This window comes from Lampetra fluviatilis, chromosome 4 (genome assembly GCF_964198595.1).
Source record: "Lampetra fluviatilis chromosome 4, kcLamFluv1.1, whole genome shotgun sequence".
Classification (NCBI taxonomy): Eukaryota; Metazoa; Chordata; class Hyperoartia; order Petromyzontiformes; family Petromyzontidae; genus Lampetra; species Lampetra fluviatilis.
In genome coordinates, this window is record NC_136278.1 from 12,131,619 (window position 1) to 12,151,242 (window position 19,624).

The 19,624-nt window shown below is 46.8% G+C and overlaps 1 protein-coding gene across 4 annotated transcripts in view; it reads left to right on the plus strand.

The window, feature by feature from the left end:
- The window catches only part of LOC144931571 (wolframin-like), a 61,612-nt gene extending 42,702 nt beyond the window's left edge, over positions 1-18,910 (plus strand). For 3 of the 4 annotated variants that reach the window (XM_078855568.1, XM_078855565.1, XM_078855567.1), the window contains 6 exons: positions 1,142-1,351; positions 2,592-2,915; positions 6,060-6,637; positions 10,703-10,894; positions 11,891-12,013; positions 13,122-18,910. In XM_078855568.1, the coding sequence (XP_078711694.1) occupies positions 1,142-1,351; positions 2,592-2,915; positions 6,060-6,637; positions 10,703-10,894; positions 11,891-12,013; positions 13,122-13,611 (1,917 nt within the window). In that variant the 3' untranslated portion in view covers positions 13,612-18,910. The remainder of the gene's footprint in view (positions 1-1,141; positions 1,352-2,591; positions 2,916-6,059; positions 6,638-10,702; positions 10,895-11,890; positions 12,014-13,121) is intronic. The other variant, XM_078855569.1, reaches the window with a different exon arrangement.
- The last annotated feature ends 714 nt before the right edge of the window (positions 18,911-19,624 follow it).

Here is a 19,624-nt window from a genome sequence, read left to right on the forward strand (position 1 = left end):
AGAGGGGAAAAGAGAAAGAAATATATATTCAGTTTCTTGTTTTCTTTTTCATAAATGTTTGCGAATTCGCAAATTACGGGGAATCTTCCAAAGTTTGATGTTACATATTTAGAATTTCGAAGATGTTTAAACAAATTACGTTAATCTAAACTGTATCGCATTAAATTCAGATGTGCATGAAAATAGGTCAATAACACATGGATATACCAAGAACTCTAAATGTGAATAGTGTTCCGTTAATCCAACCACCAAATACCATCTATTGGAATTTATTGCATTCTTTTGATGTACTGTATCTAATGAAGTTAAGGAAATCAATAGCAGTGGATCTTATTGCGGTGCTCAATCAATTTCGCCGTTATTTTATTTCAAACTGCCGGTGGCCACATTTGCTTACCTTGCGCGGGGGGTGTTCTAACAAAAGAACGCCTCCGTCGCCAGATGAAGTTTTATTCCAACCGGAGGCCAGCAGCAGCAGCAGCAGGACTGCCAAATCTCCCATTCCGTCACCACATTACCACCGGTGGCCCCTGAGCAGGTGCTTAGCCAGTTTCTCCACAGGCCCACCGAGCGTTTACTTCCCTCACAGGGATACTCGTTGTGTGTTTATCCCAGAGGGTAGTGGGGGGGGGGTCTCCGTTCCACGATATTGGAGATATTCTTCGCCGGGCTCGAACTCGGCGAAATAGGGGGAAAGGGTAAAATTGATACGTTGCCATTTTGTGGATGTCACCAATTAATTTTCACACGTGCAGAATGGACCCTGCTGTATTGACCAACGGATCAAACTTCACGTCCCTTGAACACTTCGTTGACGGACAGTGGCTTTCACTCTTGTCTCTCTTTTATGTACAATACAAAATATATCTTCTTCAACGGTCGTGATCAATCCACTGGTGGATGAAGGCCTTCCCAAATCTACCTCGCACGTGCATGCGAGCTGAATAATTGCACCATCTCCTTGGCACGTGCGTCCCCTTGGATGCGTTCCATTATATATCTTCACGTTAAAACAAACCGTTAATGACGTGACTGAACTGGTTGGAAAATGTGCAACTAAACGTGATGGGTTATAGTGAAATTTGGCATGTTTGCGTACGTTAATTTGTTATAAAAACCAATGTATTTGCTTCCCTTACAGCTCATGCAGTACCCACTGCAGGCAGTGCTGGAGGTGAAGGACTATGTGGTGGAAATGGCCTCCAAAGTGGGCATGCAGTGGCTGCAGGCCGCCCTCCCGCTCAACCAGATCAACACCATCATCTTCTTCTTCATTCTCAGCAGCCTCACCATCGACTTCCTGGGTTTCATTATCCCACTCATCATCTTCTACCTTGCCTTCGTTTCTATGGTAAGGTCATCGCGGGCTCAGCGGGCCCTCCTGCAAGGCATTTTCTGAGTTTGTGTCCCTCTCAACAGCTAAGAGCTTCGTTCTATAGCTGCTGCTGCCTCTTGCCTTCTTGCAGAGCATTGGGCCAACACTGTTGTTGCAATCCTGGGTCTGAATTCCAAGCAGGGACCTGAGATTAAACCAGGTTGTCAATAATGGCGAGTTCATAAACTCGGCTTTGTGTTCGGTGCTTGAGAAGAAGAATAAAATATTTGTTGTTAAAGCTCTCATGTCATTAGTGCTATCTTTAACATCACACTCATCTATCTGATACATAGCAAACATTTCTGGTAAGACAGTCCCTGTAAGGTTCACAAAGGACATTCACAAGAAGTAATTTGCCAATGAGAAGGATATTCTCTGTCATGAGAAGCTGGATAAATTTGAATACTTTACCCACAAAGCCTCACTGAGCCTACATGACTGTTTGGGTGAATTTAATTGATGACGTTTTACATTGGAATGCCTCGGGAAATCTCACGCACGTGAGGAGTGAACACTGCAACGTTTGTACCAATTGGCCATGAACCGACTTGCTGGACGCCCCTTAAGAGGCACATCACTGCCTAGCCAGTGCGTTATTTCACACACGTTGTGGTTCTACCAACCCTTGCGTGGTCTACCAACCCTGATTTCCAAGTGACTTAATTACAGCTTTGTGCTACGAGTCTAGACACGTTTTTGGTTAGACAGACCCACTGATGATTTCAGGTGAAGGCCCGTAAATTGTATTCCAGAAGTGTTCCTCTCTATGCTCATGATGGCATCAATGAAACTATAAAACTATTTAAACTATCTTTTATTTTACTCGGTAAGGCCCACCGAGCTATATAGTTCTTTTGCAGAAGCGACCTGGCCACAAACGATCGTGCCATGAAGTGGCTTATCATGTGGAAATTAAAGCAGCCAAATACCCTGAACGCACGTTTCTAAATGTGGAGGGGAAAACCGGAGGACCCGGGGAAAAATCCACATGACCACGGGGAGAGAGACCATGTAAACTCAAAATATGCAGCAGGTGTCAGGGTCGGGATCGAACCCACGATCTGCTGTATACCAGGCGAGGTCGATAACATCTCACCACCGCGCCGCCACTGCTTGGCTGTGGTTGGTAAAAACTCGTCATGAATGTAAAAACAAAATCGTCGGTCACCCTCCAATCGTGCCGACGCTGCTCTCTGGCCGTCTTCGACGTGGACAGGTGATCTGCACACTGCGCGTGGTGCAGCTGGGCAAGGCGTGGGAGGAGTTCCGCACGTGGACCAACATGGTGCTCGAGTACGAGCCCTGCCTCGATGTGGCGGAGGCCGAGGCCCAGTTCGGCTGGTCGCACCTCGAGCCCTACCTCCACTTCCTGCTGTCGGCGCTCTTCACCGTCCTGTCGTACCCGCTGGCGGCACGCGCCTGGCTGCCCTGCTCCGAGCTCGCCGTGCTGTCGGCCGTGCTGGCCATCGCCGGATATTACACGGGCACGGGGCAGGCGGGACGTGTCCAGACGCATGCCCGCAATGCCCTCCTCGCGCAGGTGCGTCGGTCCACTGTCCACTCTTAGAAACTAAACAATGTTTTATTTTACCAGGTAAGGCCCACTGAGCTATGTATGTATGAATATTGAACTTCTTCAACTTCCTTTGCACCGTACGTAGCCAACCGTAATAATAGGAGGTGCTATGTAGCTCTTTTTCAGAGGCGACCTGGCCACATGATAACTCCACGAAGTGGCTTATCATGTGGAAACTTATAGCAGCCAAATGCATGTTGATTATATGTTGATTATATGCATGTTGATTATATGTGTAAGGGAAAACTGGAGAATCCGGAGAAAAATCCACGCGACCACGGGGAGAGAGACGCACAGACTCCAAATACAGTGATCCCTCGTTTATCGCGGTTAATGGGGACCGGAACCCCTCGCGATAGGTGAAAATCCGCGAAGTAGGATTGGCCCCCTAGGAATTTCCGTATATGTGTGTGTGGGTACCAGAATGTTTAAAATATGTATATTTATACTTTATATATATATATTTTACTTAAATCTATTTAATTATAAAACATTAATATTATACATTCACTCTCTCTCTCTCTCATACGATACGTATTATGGTGTTCTACACTCACCAATGACAGTAGTATCTTGAGACTTGACTCCAGTAATGACGACGATGACAATGACGATGACAATGACGACGATGACAGACCTGTGCAGTTCGATGAATGTGATGATGAATGATGATGATGATGGTGTTACTGCACAGGTATAATGAGGCCTTTAAATCAGTTCGAAAAATCCGCGATGCACTGAGGCCGCGAAACTTGAACCGCGAAGTGGCGAGGGATTACTGTATACAGGCGTCAGGGTCGGGATCGAACCCACAACCTCCTGTATACAAGGTAAGGAAGTTAACATCTCGCCACCGTGGCATCCCTCAGATGTTGGGCCATCGAATGGGAGCTCGCCCATCGTGCTGTCGTAGATCACTGCACAGGTGCAGATCCTCGCATCAAAGAGCACTGGTGTGTTGTAGGTTAGTGCATTGCGCTAACCAAACTGGCGGCCTGCCCTGGATTCCCGGCCATGGCTGTAACGTCAGTGGCAGCGAATATCTGAACGGGTCCGTGGCATCCCTGAGGAAGACTCACTCCTAAATGAGTACCTGGTGCGGTGTGCAAAATATCAGCATGGGGGGGAAGACAAAGGTGGCCGGGCGGGGTTTGGACCAACCCGCGCCCCCCTCATGTGCCGTGCCAGCCTTCAAAGGCGTTCCGTATCAGCGCTCGCCGTGCATTGTCAAAAAATTGTAAAGAAAGAATAATTGTTATTTCTCTCTTAGCTGGACTTGAGTTGTTCTAAGAGGAAGATTGTTTACTTTTGTCTCGTATTATATACAGTATGTGCTTTGTGCTTGGTCCCACAAAGCCCACATGCATATTGTAAATAAATAAATGATCGTGTATCTAACTTATACTGCCTTTACAAATTAATAGTATGTTCAAAGTTACCTCAGGCACTGTTGCCTCAGCTTTTCCATTTCAAACTAACATCAAGGAGCGATGTCAGCTTGCCCCTCTAGTTCCAAGCTCCCTGACTCATCATTAAATTACTCCAGAAGGCAAATATTTGCATTGAGTTTACATTTTACCCCAATAGCCACCTGATTAAAAACAAAATACTTTCCCTCCAATTGACCAGTCTCAAGTCGACCATTAACAATGCGGTTTCAATTTCCAAACTTAACATTGTGGCCCGTTGCCTAGCAACAAGGTTGCCTAGCAACCGGTTGTTTATGACAACCGAGTCGTGCTTAGCAACGCAGTAGCAACTCGTGCCACGAGATGGCAACGTGCGATTGTAGACGATGCAACATGTTGGCACGGAGAAGGCCCCATCAGCGCTACACATTCTAGATGCCTCCGCGTGTGAACAAGTCTTTCAGAACATCTCCAGCGGGTTGCCCAGGCTATGTTAACGATGTTTAGTTTCAAGAGTGGCAGAAATGTATTGAACGAGATAGGCTATTGACGTTGTTATCCAGTGGTCGGCCATTGTGTGTCAGTAAATTACTCCAGAAGGCAAATATTTGCATTGAGTTTACATTTAGTATGCAAGTCCTGACGGGGAGTCTCATTCGGCTGGCAGGGTCCACACGCGTTCCTGAAGGGCACCGCGTTATGTAACAATCTCGTTATAATAAATAATATCTAATAGAGAGTAAAGCACAGTCGGCGGTAACACGTGAGATGCGTACGCAGGCTGAACAAAGACTGAGGAGCGTGGGTAGCATCTAGAAGCATCCAGCAGCATCCCACTGACTCGTGTGATGATGATGCTACACCGAGGCAGCCATACGACCGCTCATTCAATGGAATTATATCCAATTCGCATCCGCGTTATAAAAACTTTGTTTTCTGATACACTCATCGTGTTATATCCAATTCGCGTTACGAAAACAACACGCAGTGTTATAGGAGAACAGGCTGCGCTTGTATTACAGCGCTGTAAGACTACCGTCACGACCTTGTTAGTAAGAAAAACACCGTCTTCTGGCAAGTCAACAAGAGTTTTTCTTCGAAGAGACTGGTCATCGGGTTTATTTGAACCATTGATGAGCACTTACACAAGATTTTTTAAGCAGGCAAAGACAAAAACGCTTTCCAGGTGTACATCGTTGTGTCAGTGTAGATCAGTGTAGAGTAACAGACCACGACATAGATAATTTGGTCCACATAATCACCTATGCAAAAAACTATACGTATGTTGAACTTTTGCACCGTACGTAGCCAACCGTGATAATCAGAGGTGCGGGGAAAGACAACAAACTAAACACGAAAATTAATTCTAAAGAAATATCTCCAGTGGCTTCCTAATATCGGAAGCAAGAGCATTCCAGACGGCCGCAGAAGTGCATCTGAAAGCGCCACGATGCGGCGACCGTCTTTGTTCGATGGTTAGCCAAAAGCCGCTGCTGCGAGGATGACCGGCGGAATTCACGTGATAATGGTTTATGCTTCTTCACGATATCAGCATGTACAGCATGGGCTGTTAATACTCGTGCATGCAACCGAAAACATAACTAAACAACCGAGGCTGAAAGATGCACTTTCAAGAAAACAACGGCCGCCGCCACCTTCCCACGTCTCTTTCGTTTGCCGGCTGCCGCGCTCCGAGCAGGTGGCCATATCAGCCCTGCAGGGCCTGGCCTCCCTGCCCACCGAAGCCCCCCTCGCCTGGCTCCTGCGGCCCCTCGGCGAGAGCCACCTGACGCTGCCGCTGGCGCTGCCGTCGCCGAGCGTCGCTCCGTCCCTCGCCCCCTCGCTCCGCCTCAACCTGGGCCTGCCCGCGCTGCTCTACGCCCTCCTCGTCTACTCGCTGTACCGCGTGGCGGCGGGCGCGCGCGGCGGTGGCGGGGGCGGCGGCGGCGGCTACCGGGGGGCGTGCTGCGCGCTGGCTCCGCACGTCGTCTGCTTCGTGTGGTGGGAGCTGTCGGCCGAGCTTCTCTCGAGCGGCGCGACGCCGCTGGGGCTGCTGCGCGCCTCCGTGGGCTACGCGCTCTTCGTGTTCGCGCTGCCCGTGCTGGCCGTCGGGCTCTGCGCCGCCGCCGCGTTCCACTGCGTGCGCTGGCTCGTGGCGCTCGAGTTCGCCAAGGTGGGCGTCACGCTGGCGCTGTGCGCCGTGCCCGTGCTGCTGCGCTACTGGAACCGCGCCTCGGCCGCGCAGACGCCCAGCCCCGGGCACACCTCGCCCGTCAGGTGCGTGCGTGTTTGCCGCTGTGCCGGCCTTCATAGGTGCTACTCGCTATAACGGCACTTGCCCCAACAGCCTGCTAAAGATATACGGGGATCTTTGTCTTTGTGTTCACCGCCTTCACAGGTGCTACTCGGTAATAGCACTTGCCTCGGCAGTCTGGTAAGATTATATGGGGATCTTTGGCTTTGTCTTTGTTCACCACTGGGGTGGGAGCAAGTTGAAATGTTTTGTTAAATACGTTCAACAGCAATATGATTTCACTAGCATCAGGCTTAGTCTCTGAGCCATACCAAAGCACACGTATTTGTCCTTAAGTTTTCACTCTAACAAAGGCTTAGAAACTTGGACTGAAGCACCCTTAGAATTCTGTAGGTTCGTTGGAAACACACTAGGCTTCTTAAATTAAAATGAAACACCGTTATTACGATTCCTGGACTTAAGCTGAGTGGTGTTCAAGCCCGAGGCTCGCAAAGGCAGATGCACGGCTGCCTCATGAGTACCAGTTGACACCCAATGTAAACGCCCTAGAGCGGTGTCAACAGGTATAAAACGAACCAATGCAATCTCTCTAAACCAGTGAAAAAATCCACTGTAACGCATCAACCAGTGTAAACGCTCCGCGGCTGTAAACTAAGCCAGTGTCATCCGTCTAAACCGGTACAAACTAAACACAGCTTGTGTGCGAGCTGTCGGCTAACGACCAATTTTGCACTAAAGTCAGCAGGTGGCATAAACACTTTTTAGTTTTTAAACTCATTTCCTAGAATTAAGCATGATGAAACAAAGAATTGTTGAATTGCGCAGCTTCTCGTACCCTAATACGCGAGTGCTACATGTCGTTCCGTGTGCTCAATCCACGCTCTGTGCCCCATCCTCAAATTAAAGGCAGATTTTCTTGGTTCTTTCGGTAAAGTCACGTAGAAGGGAAGTAATAAAATAATAAAAATAAAACATAATAAAATAAAATAATTCTCACGACGTTTCGGCTACAACGCAAGCAGCCGTCTTCAGGTGAAGAATGAGACACTACCAAGCTAGGAGCTTATATATAAGCTGGGTTGGAGGTGGAAGAGCGCCTTAACAAAAAAAGAATGTGCATATGAAGAGGAATTTAGCATATTCATGGAAAATGCGTAGGAGGTGGGCGGGGGGGTTTCAAAGTCATATTATGCCCATGCATTATGCAGGATGAGCAGCACCAAGGGGGGGTGCAGGGAGTAGCATTAACAAAGGAAAGGAATGTTAATGATATGTAGCTGCAGTTACTAAACAACCACGTAGAAAACTAAAGTATAAACTACATAAAAAACTAAAGTATAAACTGCATAGCACCATCAGTATACTTACTATACTCTACAATAAGCTGAGTTACTAACAGCAAGTAATACATTACAATTCTACGTCGTAAAAATTATATAATATGCTTCCATCTAAACTTTATTCTCTTACATCACACGATAATATACCGTAATATATACTGCCATAGATAAACCCAACATTAAATTATATACTGTATTGCTATAAACCACCTTATACATTTTAATATAACACTATGTATTATTCTACCTACCCTAATGTGTATCGAAATGGTTTATTACGTCCTTAATTTAATGTTGGGTTTATCTATGGCAGTATATAGTACGGTATATGCTCGTGTGATGTAAGAGAATAAAGTTTAGATGGAAGCATATTATATAATTTTTACGACGTAGAATTGTAATGTATTACTTGCTGTTAGTAACTCAGCTTATTGTAGAGTATAGTAAGTATACTGATGGTGCTATGCAGTTTATACTTTAGTTTTTTATGTAGTTTATACTTTAGTTTTCTACGTAGTTGTTTAGTAACTGCAGCTACATATCATTAACATTCCTTTCCTTTGTTAATGCTACTCCCTGCACCCCCCCTTGGTGCTGCTGATCCTGCATAATGCATGGGCATAATATGACTTTGAAACCCCCCCCGCCCACCTCCTACGCATTTTCCATGAATATGCTAAATTCCTCTTCATATGCACATTCTTTTTTTAAGGCGCTCTTCCACCTCCAACCCAGCTTATATATAAGCTCCTAACTTGGTAGTGTCTCATTCTTCACCTGAAGACGGCTGCTTGCGTTGTAGCCGAAACGTCGTGAGAATTATTTTATTTTATTATGTTTTATTTTTATTACTTTATTACTTCCCTTCTACATGACTTTACCGAAAGAACCAAGAAGATGGATCCCTGCAGTCACGAAAGCTTTAAATCGAAATTTAAAGGCAGATTGTTGGAGAGGATTTCCTCAGCTGATACCCGTCCAGCTAATAGCAATCCATCTCAACTGACAATTATTTTTCTAAGTCTATGATAGATTATGTTTATTTTCAGAATAGCTATATAATCACGAACCACATTCTTACGTTTGTATTATTTTTTTGCCCTGTTCAGCTCTGATGGACACAATTCGTGATTTGATATCAGACTCTTGACATGCAATGAATAGCACGTGATCGGGGCTGGATCGGTGAAGCCTATTAATGGAGTGCCGCGGTGACGAGATGTTATCTCCCCTCACCTGGTATGTAGGAGGTCGTGGGTTCGATCCCAACCCTGTGACGGCTGTGTGTTTGGATGTGCTCCCCATGGTCGCGTGGATTTTTCTCCGGGTCCTCCAGTTTTTCCCCTCCACGTTTAGAAACAATCCTTTAGAGTATTCGGCTGCGATACATTTCCACGTGATAAGCCACTTCGTTGAGCTGTCATTTGTGGCCAGGTCACTTCTGAAAAATAGCTACGTAGCTTAGTGGGCCTTACCGGGTAAAATAAAAATAGCAGAAAAATAGTTTAATATGGCAATATAGTTCTGCAGTTTAATGTACCAGAAACATTCTCTGATGTTTGTGACCGTCTCCTAAGAGTTCCAGAAGGACAATTCTTCACTTTGTAGCTCAAGCGAGAGCACGACTGGGATATATTTGTTATCACGATCATTAATAAAAAAGAAAAAAACTGTTTCTTTTCACAATGCCATACGAAAGAAGAAGTTGGACAAATTAAAAAAGATACCCTAATTTTTATTTCTGTATGAAAGTCTCTGCATAATTCACTGGTTATGGTGTCACAATCGGTTGTGAAGACATGCAGAGGACCGAAATTCCATGCATGCCCGGTTGTCATAGGTGCCTTTAGCGCTATGTGGTGGGCGGTGCAGCAACATTCATAATTGATCATAGGTTTTTCCCTTCTTTTCTGGCAACAAAACAGGTGTTAGGACGTTAAAACACCAAACTGAAACTTTTACAAGGAATCATGTCTGCATTAACCACAACACTTGTGCTCAGAGTGCAAACAAACATCTTAATACTTGTTTTACTCTTTGGTTCATTCGGTAAAGTCACGTATAAAGAAAAGAAAATAAGTAATAGGATATGACGTTTCGATTGCAACACAAGCAACCGTCATCAGGTGTGAATGAATGAGAAAACAAACCTAATATAATGAAATGCAACACAGAGAGTCGGCTAACAACAGTTAACACTTTACCTGATTGATTACGTTCTTCCAAAGATTGGTAAATTTGAGAGAGAGACACACAGACACACAGAGAAACAACGCCTCTGTGTCGAGGCATTATATAGAGCGGGGGGAGGGGGGTTGGGGCAGAGAAATTAGCATGTCAATGAGAGCGGTCGGAGGAGAGAAATTGGACCTGTTGCATTGCATTACATTTCTAAGTTTACTATGGTTTTTTTCTCATTAATTCATACCTGATGATGGTTGCTTGTGTTGCAATCGAAACGTCGTATTCTATTATTTACTTTATTTATACGTGACTTTACCGAAAGAACCAAATAGTAATTCCTGCAGTCACGAAAGCTTCTAATCAAGTTTTTAGCACTTTGCTTTGTTTATGTTTATTTATAGCGACTCGCTCACCTATTCTCGATCTTGCACTCGTATCGTCTCCCGTATTGCTTTTTAATGTAACTTGCTGAGCCGCCCCCTACTGGACATCCGTGGAGAAGAGCTTCATGGCTCATCGGATTCCTCCAGGATAACTAAATGAATAATACCGATTCTGGCTCAGGCTCATTCTCTTCTGGCTGACAACGGTGGCGGCTCTGAGTTTCCTGAACGCCACGCGGCTGGAGCGCACCGCGCGGCCCTACAACTCCCCCGTGTCGCTCGAGGCCTACGTGGCCGCGTGCGGGCCCGACGCCTGGCAGCAGAGCAGCATGGCGCACACGCAGTACATGTGCGCTCACCTGGAGGGACACAGGTGAGCCGTACAACTCACAAGCGCCTCGCCTCACCTCATGCCGTCACTTGAAAGTGCGTACGTACGTACGTTGAACTTCTTTCGCACCGTACATAGCCAACCGTGCTAAATCGGAGGTGCGGGGAAAGGACAACAAACTAAACACAAAAAGCAGTTCTAAAGAAAATTGGAAGGTGAAACGTTCCAGATAGCCGCCGACGCGCATCTGAAAGCGTGCGATGCAGTGACCATATTTATTCGATGGCCAGGCAAAAGCCGCTGTGAGGATGTATAACAGCAGCTCCTAAAGTACATCACATGTACAATGGTTTATTATAGTGCTGCAATATATCCCCGTCCCCTACAAATCAAAACCCTTGCCTTAATTATAAATGCTGATAACACTGGACTTGTTCCGAACAATACCCAACACCCCTAAATTATCTACTAATCCTAACGGCAAGTGTGAACCTTACATCCTCCAATTAATAACACTAATCTCAACCCGTAATGTCACCTATGTTTACAACCTTACTTACAACTGCTACATACGATTCTCTCACTCACAACTCCCATTAATGAATCCAATCAATTGCGTCTATCGTTTAACCCGAACCAAGAACCGCAAAGCCCTTGGCATCCCTGTCTTATTCTTAGGTTTTTTCGGTAAAGTCACGTAGGTAAAAAATTCAAATTAATAAAAGTAAAATAAAAATAAAATAAAAATCACGACGTTTCGGAGGCAACACAAGCTTCCGTCTTCAGGTGGAACCGTCACAGCACGATTGCTGTATCAAGTAAGAGGATACAGCAATCGTGCTGTGACGGTTCCACCTGAAGACGGAAGCTTGTGTTGCCTCCAAAACGTCGTGATTTTTATTTTATTTTTATTTTACTTTTATTAATTTTAATTTAAGAATATGAATCCTTGCAGTCACGAAAGCTTCAAATCTAGAATCCCTGTCTTAGTCCGAGCCTCAAACCCCTCGCCCTGTCGATGCCGCGGCTTCTTCCCAGAGTGACGTGGGTGGGCCAGCTGAAGCAGGTGCGCATCTTGGAGACGGAGAACGCCCTGGAGACCTTCCTGGGCCTCCTGCCGCTGCCCGTCGCGCGCTGGATGCGCTGCGTCTATGGCGATAAGTGAGCACCTGCACCCACCGTTGACGTCATCCGCATGGGCATCCATAATAGAGGTGTTTGGGTTAGATCGCTTAAATATATAAATGTGTCATTAAAACCCGTCACCCCCACACACACAGCCAACGAGTAAGGGTTGTCACGTAAACAGAACATGGCAATTCGTCACTAGTACAGTACACCGATGTGTTGGAGAGCCAAGCCACAACATTTACATTCTGAGTACGACGTTTCGCCAGTAATTATAACCAGCTTCATCAGGCGATAGGCAGATTTGTGGAAAAGTCTTACTGTTTCGTTCCTTGTATAGAGGCGTAGATGTGGTGACCACGCTTCTGCCCTTTTGCACAATGTGGGGGGGGGGATTACTGAGGCCACGTACATTATGCATGTGCATTATGCGAGCCCTTTGAACTTGTCCTTCCTGTCTGAAGGACAAGTCCAGAATGGTCCTGAGCCAACACCGCTCAGAGCTGGGTTGTAGTCCGAGCTCTCGGCCACCTTGTGTTCAAAACCATCCTCTCAAGCGGAGTGAATTGATGATCTCATCTCGGTCGCCAGAGCCTGCATTCAAAATTTGATGTAAAAGTATGGATTTTCACTCAATTCAATCCTAGTACAGCTTTGGTGGTCTTAAGTGTATGCACATAATGGCATATTGATGTTTGGAAAACTGCCAAGTTTTTTAGCAAGGCCTGAAGGAGCATTCTTGTGCACTTTTAAGAGGCCTTTTAAAGTCACACCATAAATAGCTTCGTGCCATCTTCCGGTTCTGTTAGCATAATGTGAATGCTCGCCTCGTGAAACTAAATCGGGAGCACAAATTTAGACACGTTTGGCGATTGAGTCCCAAGAAATGTAAAGTGTTTAACACGTGATCAGAGTTTTATGGGCTTGTCACGTAAACGAAATGTGCCAGTTAGTTACTACTTGAGCACACCGGTGTGTCGGAGAGCAAACCCACAACATTTCAGTACCGTGACGTTTCGCTGGTGGTTAAAACAACCAGGCGATTTGCCAGAATTCTTCGTGTCAAACAGACCGCCGACGTGTTCAGCCGTTTAAAACGTGCAACGTGCCGAACCGTGCCCGCGCGCCACCTTCCCCCCAGGTACCCTCCGTGCAACAGCACCGAGCGCAAGCTGACGGCGAGCGAGGAGCGCCTGTGCCGCACGCCCCTGCCGGCGCGACACCCGTGCCACCTCAAGCGCCTCGACCGCTACAAGTTCGAGCTGACCCTCGTGACCCTGGGGCCGGGCGCCGCCGACTCCCAGCGCGACGTCTACCTGCGGGGCGGCAACGAGTTCCGCGAGCTGCTCCTGCGCGTGCCGCACGGCAGCAAGGTGGAGGTGAGCACGCGGCTCGAGGGGCCCGGCCTGGGCGCCAGGTGGCCGGCGTTCGACCTGCGGGCCGCGCGCTGCCTCGGCTGCTCGGCGAACGAGGGCTGGGAGGAGGAGGAGGAGGAGGAGGGAGGCGCTGGGCCGGCGCTCGGGAGGCGATTCCTCAAGGTGGAGTACGACTGGTGGAGCACGGCGCTCAGCGGAGTCAAGTTCGCCTTCAATTTCTTCTTCGCGCCTCTGCTCAGCGTCGAGCTGGACTGAATCGCTGGGGTGACAATGGTGTCTGGAGGGGCTCGTTTGCTGCGAACGGGAATGCTGTCCCCGAGCGCGATTGGGAAATAAGCATTGTGTTTGGATTAAAAATGTGCGTTGCAAAAGTGCGCCCACCCCCCGATTTTGTTGCTGTTTACGCACAGTTAGTTCTGTTTTCGGTTACTGAGGCGTTATTATTCGGTACGTAGAGAAGTTTGCACGTCACTAAATAGGTCATTTCCTGTTATGTCAACGGGTGTATTTTCAATGTTTTGCCATTATTGACAACGTTATGCCGTTTGTCAATGTCGTCGCTGCAATACCAAAATAAAGCAATGACTGTAAAGCTGCCAAGGGGTTTACTAGTTCCCTTAAGCTTGATATTCAACTGGGAAACCTCCCCACACACAATATCAGCCGAGTCTATAAAAAAATTCACTTCAAGCCTAAATAATATTTTTAATATTCAAAGCAAACCTGTGAACACCGTTATTTGTGCGCGACACATGTTGAGGTGAACTGCGAAGGTGGCAACGCCACGCTGCAGAACTAACCACACCGTCACCGCTGTGGCGAGGTTCACAGCTTGCATGAGGCCTAGCGAATTGCCCGCTGTCTGTGCGATGCCCGCTGTCTGTGCGATGCCCGCTTGCGTTGGCTGCCCGCGTGCTGTCTACGGCCTTCGAGATGCGTTGATTACACTGGTCAACACACTTTTTCGTATTTTCCCCTCATAAATAACACTGGTCAACACACTTTTTCTGGCACAAGGTATTCCAATATTGCATTTTCAATAAAAACTGCAGAAGAAAAATATTAAATAAATGTGGATATCTACATAAAATGATAAACACACTATCCTAAAAATACAGCACCATATTTTAACACTAAAGCAGTCACTGACTCGCAACAACTTGCAATCATAAGTGACAGAGTTAATTTCGGGTAAAATCAATGAAAATGGGGTATGCCGATAGCATAAAATGAGATGTGATAGAGCAAATCTGCGATAAGATTTGGAATCGGCACCCTGAAATTAGTCTAAAACAGCTGCAAAAGTCCAGGCCAGAATTTTTTTTTTTGGTTGACCAGTGTTATCCGAGCACGCCCAGTGCTGTAAACGACGTGAAGGTCTTTCCATGAACCCACGGTAAGCGCGGTGTATTTTACACATCTGTCCCTAGGCCGGTGGCTGCTTCACGGTACATTACCTACTAACAAATGGATCGTGAAATGCACGAACATGTAACCCCATATTATCCCGATAAGAGTGCGCCCGCGTTGCATGCATATGAATCTATAAATCAGGCCACACAGAGGGGGAGGGGGTCTGCTCGGCTCTGCATTGATAACGTGCCAGTGTGTGCTTGGAATGTATAATTCTAGTGCACAATAAAGGCTTAGGATTGTGAAAGTGTATCACACCGACGGTGATGTAAATAGCACGAATCTTGAATTTCATTTAGAAACAAGCGTTTTAGAGTATTTGGCTGCTATACATTTCCACGTGATAAGCCACTTCCTTGAGCTATCATCTGTGGTCTGTTCGCTTCTGAAATAGAGCTATACAGCTCAGTTGAGCCTTACCTGCAAAAATAGATAGAGTACTTCAACCGCGAGGATGGGTACAAACTGAGCAATCATTGGAAAGACGTTAGTAACCAGGTAAAGTCTTAACTGACTGTGATGTTTCCATGCTACCTGCCTATGTCAGCTGTTATTTCCGACTCTGTGTCTCTCTCTCTGTGTCTCCCTCTCATCATGTGTACCTCTTGCTCTTAGGGGTTTTTTGTTCCTGTTGCCCGGCTCTCTGACATTGACATGCCAATCTTCTCATTGGCACACCTCCGGTGGCTGGGCCGTCCCACATTGACATGCTAATCTCTCACATTTACAGCTTCAAATCAAGATTTACGTACAAATTCCTTCTCTAGCTCCGCTCACTTACCCCTGGGTTGGGGCCCACCAAAATCCTACATAAACTCTCGTTGCAGCAGCTCTTTCTCCTACGTCAGCAGTCCTCCTGCTGTGTTTGTTTCGCACCTGATGACGGTTGCTTGTGTTGCGATCGAAACATCGTGATCTATTATTTTTTCTACCTACGTGACTTTACCGAAAGAACCCAAGAGTAAAGCTCTTTTTCGCAGATGTCCTGTCGGGGCGTGTCAGAACGTTACGACAACAAACAGTGCAAAAAAAACGATAGGAGTGCTAAGTATAGGAAAGGTAAACAAATCACTTGAAAATGTACAAATAAAACTACATTATTATTTTTATCTTACCATGTAAAGCCGACCGAGGTATTAACATATTTTTCAGAAGCGAACTGGCCACAAATGATCGCTCAACAAAGTGGCTCATGTGGAAATGTATAGCAGCAAAATAATCGATATATCAATGCATGTAAACGTTAAACAGAATGAATACAATCCGCTTGTGTCTGTCACGTGTTCTTATCTTGGTTTTCACCCACGATGCACGTGTTGTACGGGTTTCCCTCGTCATTCACGAGCTTGCTGTCTGCGGTTTTGGTTGTCCGTGAATCCCATCTGGAACTTTACACGACCGCACGGAGAGAGAGAGAAAGAAATTGATGAGCTAAAGTGATGAGAGAGAATGTGATGCGAGAAAGTGATGAGATAAAGAGATAAGACGTAACTTATTGAAGCTTTAGAAGCATCTGCAGACGTTGCTCATACGATATACACATAGGGCACTATCATCCGCGGCATTCTGTAAACGATGTTTGGCTTGACGAAGAATTGAGTGGCGATGTTTTCAGCAGTGTTCTAAAGTCCTCTGTAGCCCCCCCCCCCCCAGATGCTATGGGCCTGGTTGTTCGTGACTGATACCAACATAAAATCATCCCTTCAGCAATTACTTAACAAATTATGCTCGACAACCACGTCACGTTCTAAAATATACACGAGACGCATACATTAAGAACAGGCAGGAATCTCTTCTTTCAATGGACACTGCAGGGATATCTGAGAAAACGAATATGCTGGGCCAGCAATTGGTCCCATTAATCATGAACTAAGGATTAAACTTTGAAATTGATTTACTCTGCGGCTCATTAACCATTAAACATTGTCGCTCAGTGCATTTGTCCGCGAGCCGGGGACGAGAGCGGTGTGACAGTGGAGGGGTCTGCACAGAGCAGGGGACCAGTTGCGGATGGTGTCTGGGGGCCTTGGGGGTGCTGCCCCCATCTAAGATTGAATGTTAAACTTGAAACCCGTTTGGAAAAAAAACCCGAATAGAAACTCATCACGAGTGAGGAGGATGCGAGCTTCCCATTGGCCGGTCTAAGGGCGATCTCAGGGACGCCTCGACCAATCACAAGTCGCCCTGCTTGAGGCTATTTTGCATTCCCCCAGTCTATCCAAACGCCCCCCCACCCCCAAGATTCAGTGGCCCGTGGTTGATCCCAACATGGACATGTGAGGGCTCTGCTGATGAGTGCGAGACCTTAAACTCATCATGCGTCCCTTACCTCTCGTGATCTTGCAATCGAATCCACCGATATCATCCAACACCACACAAGCCGATTCATTTGCTCCGTCTCCTCGGTGGAGCGGTTCCTCTTTGAACGCGCGATCCATTCCGAAACCCATGGGTTGCCAACGCTGTTTATTATTTTTAACCTATCAACCCCTCGTAGCCAGGACGTCCACATTCTTTTTTTAATCAACAGTTTGAAACGATGTCACTAAGCCGTGTCTAATCCACGCGTTCCTCTGTCCGCCTCGGTGTCATCATCGCAAGCGGACATCCTCCCCACGCTTCTGTGCGCACTTTACAATTTTTGTGTGTCTTTGTCTCTTACGTCTCTTGGTGAGCGACCCTTGTTCGTGAACCTGGGAGTAACTCTACCACGCCCTGACGACCAGAACTTGTGTCGGCACACGGTCACGTTCACGTTTCATTAGCAAGGCGGTAGCCCGGCTCGGCCGTGGAGGGGAAGCCGCAATCGAGATTGGAGAATGTTCAGAGTCGTTCGAATTGACGTCGGAAGGGCCACGGTCGCACTCTTTGGTAGCAATGCTGCCCGGTCTGGCCTATAGGACTTGTCCCACTGAAACCAAACAGAGAAACCCTGACCCACACTGTTGCACTCATGCATGGTCATCGCATCCGCCAGTGGTTCTCAACCTTTGTTTGGCTTCCTGTGACCGCTTCTTGAATTTAGTTTCAACCTCGTAACCCCCCTTGTCTGACCCAACATGGTTATCAGAGAAGAGAGGAAAAAAACACATGTCCAGTATGAATAATGAACATCAATATTTTATAATAATTGTTTTTTTTACCCTTTTATCTGGCAACAAAACTGACACCTTTTTTTTACAAGGAGTCATGTTTGCATTGACCACAATACCTGCGGTCGGAATGCAAGCAAAAAAACACAACTCTAATAATGTATGGACTGTCCTTGAAATTGATTGGTCCACACCCGAGACAGCTTTTCTTAGAGCCCAGTCTCACATGGTGTTGGACCAGATGAAGACAATATTTTAACCAATTATCTATTTGCGCCCCCCTGAGCTTGATAATGTAGTTAACGACTCCGAATGATTCGATTTGTATAAAAAATAGTGTTCATTGGAAGAATTCGAGTTGTGAATATAAATGGCATCTTCAGTGGGCATGCACGTACTTCTGTGTTGAACACTCGTTGCAGTGCAGGTTTTTCTTTTTAGGATTTCAACAATCCCAATGTTGGCATGAGCTGCATTTGTGGCAGAATGAGGGTGGTGCACAGCCGGGAGATGGGATATCCACCCATAAAGGGATCACAATGGAAACCCTATTGAATGCCCTGGGCTGGTGTGGCTGTAAGCCTGGATAAGGATATCTCGCCAGTTATCTGCGGTATTCATTACTCTGCTTTGACCCCACATTTGCACCACAAAAGACAGCAGTGGGTGTCCGGTGACCCGTGCTGATATAGAAATCGCTAAAATCACCCCCCCCCCCTTCTCTCCTCCCCGATAGGGGAACACGTGACCCCTCTTAGTTGATTCATCACTTTAATTGATGCAACATTCTGCCACGTATTTTTTTATTTTCCGTTGCTATGCTTTCTCCACATTGCTTACATGTTCATGACTCTACAGTCGATCGTAATGAATGTAGTGGAGCTCTGGGCCTGCCTCTCCAATCCTTTGTCCTATCCTAACTACAAATCATATCGCACGCAAGTCAATCGTCATCGCGCAGCTGATAACATTTCCCCCCCCCCCCACATCATCATTTTAAACTCGGGACCAGATGTCTACCTCGTCTGCTTTCCGGGCAGAGTCGTCGCGGAAACTGCATAGGGGCCGTCCATAAATGACGTCACGCACCTGGGGGGGGGGGGTGGGTTAGACATTTGTGACGAGGGGAGGGGGGGTTTGAGAAATGTAAAGTCACGTAAAAATGCGCAACTTTAAATAAATATAAACACGTTCTACTTAATTAAATAGACTTTTTAATAAATGTTTTCTCCTACGACATCAGAGTGCAGCGCCACATTAAATACGCACTACAATGCCAATAGTTTAAAGCGATTTGAAGCATGTTTTATTTGGGGGGGGGGCAGAGCTTTGTGACGTCATATTTGACGTCATTTATGGACGGCCCCATATCCGTGAGAGTCGCGAGCGAGCGATCGAGCGGTGTCGCAGTCTATTCCGAGCACATCGAGCGGCGTTTCGAGCTCTTCCTGTGCACCACCAACCCCCCCGGGTTCGAATCCTTGCGGCATCCACTCGCACTGCAGAGTCAACGGTGGTTGACTCCGACCTCCGCCTTCACGTCAAAATGATCATCCCCGAACCGAACCGAACGTGCTACATGGCCACAGCACAGCCACTGGGAAGCTGACGGGAAGATTGTCGCGCATGGCAGCCTTCAAGCCCCCCGCCCAAACCCCCACGTTTGTTCTGTCAGCCAAGCACAGGCTGTGAGGATGGACAAAGCCAGCGGTGTTGCCAGCGGTTTCCCACCGTGAGGTGGTTTATAAATGTGTGGAATGAAA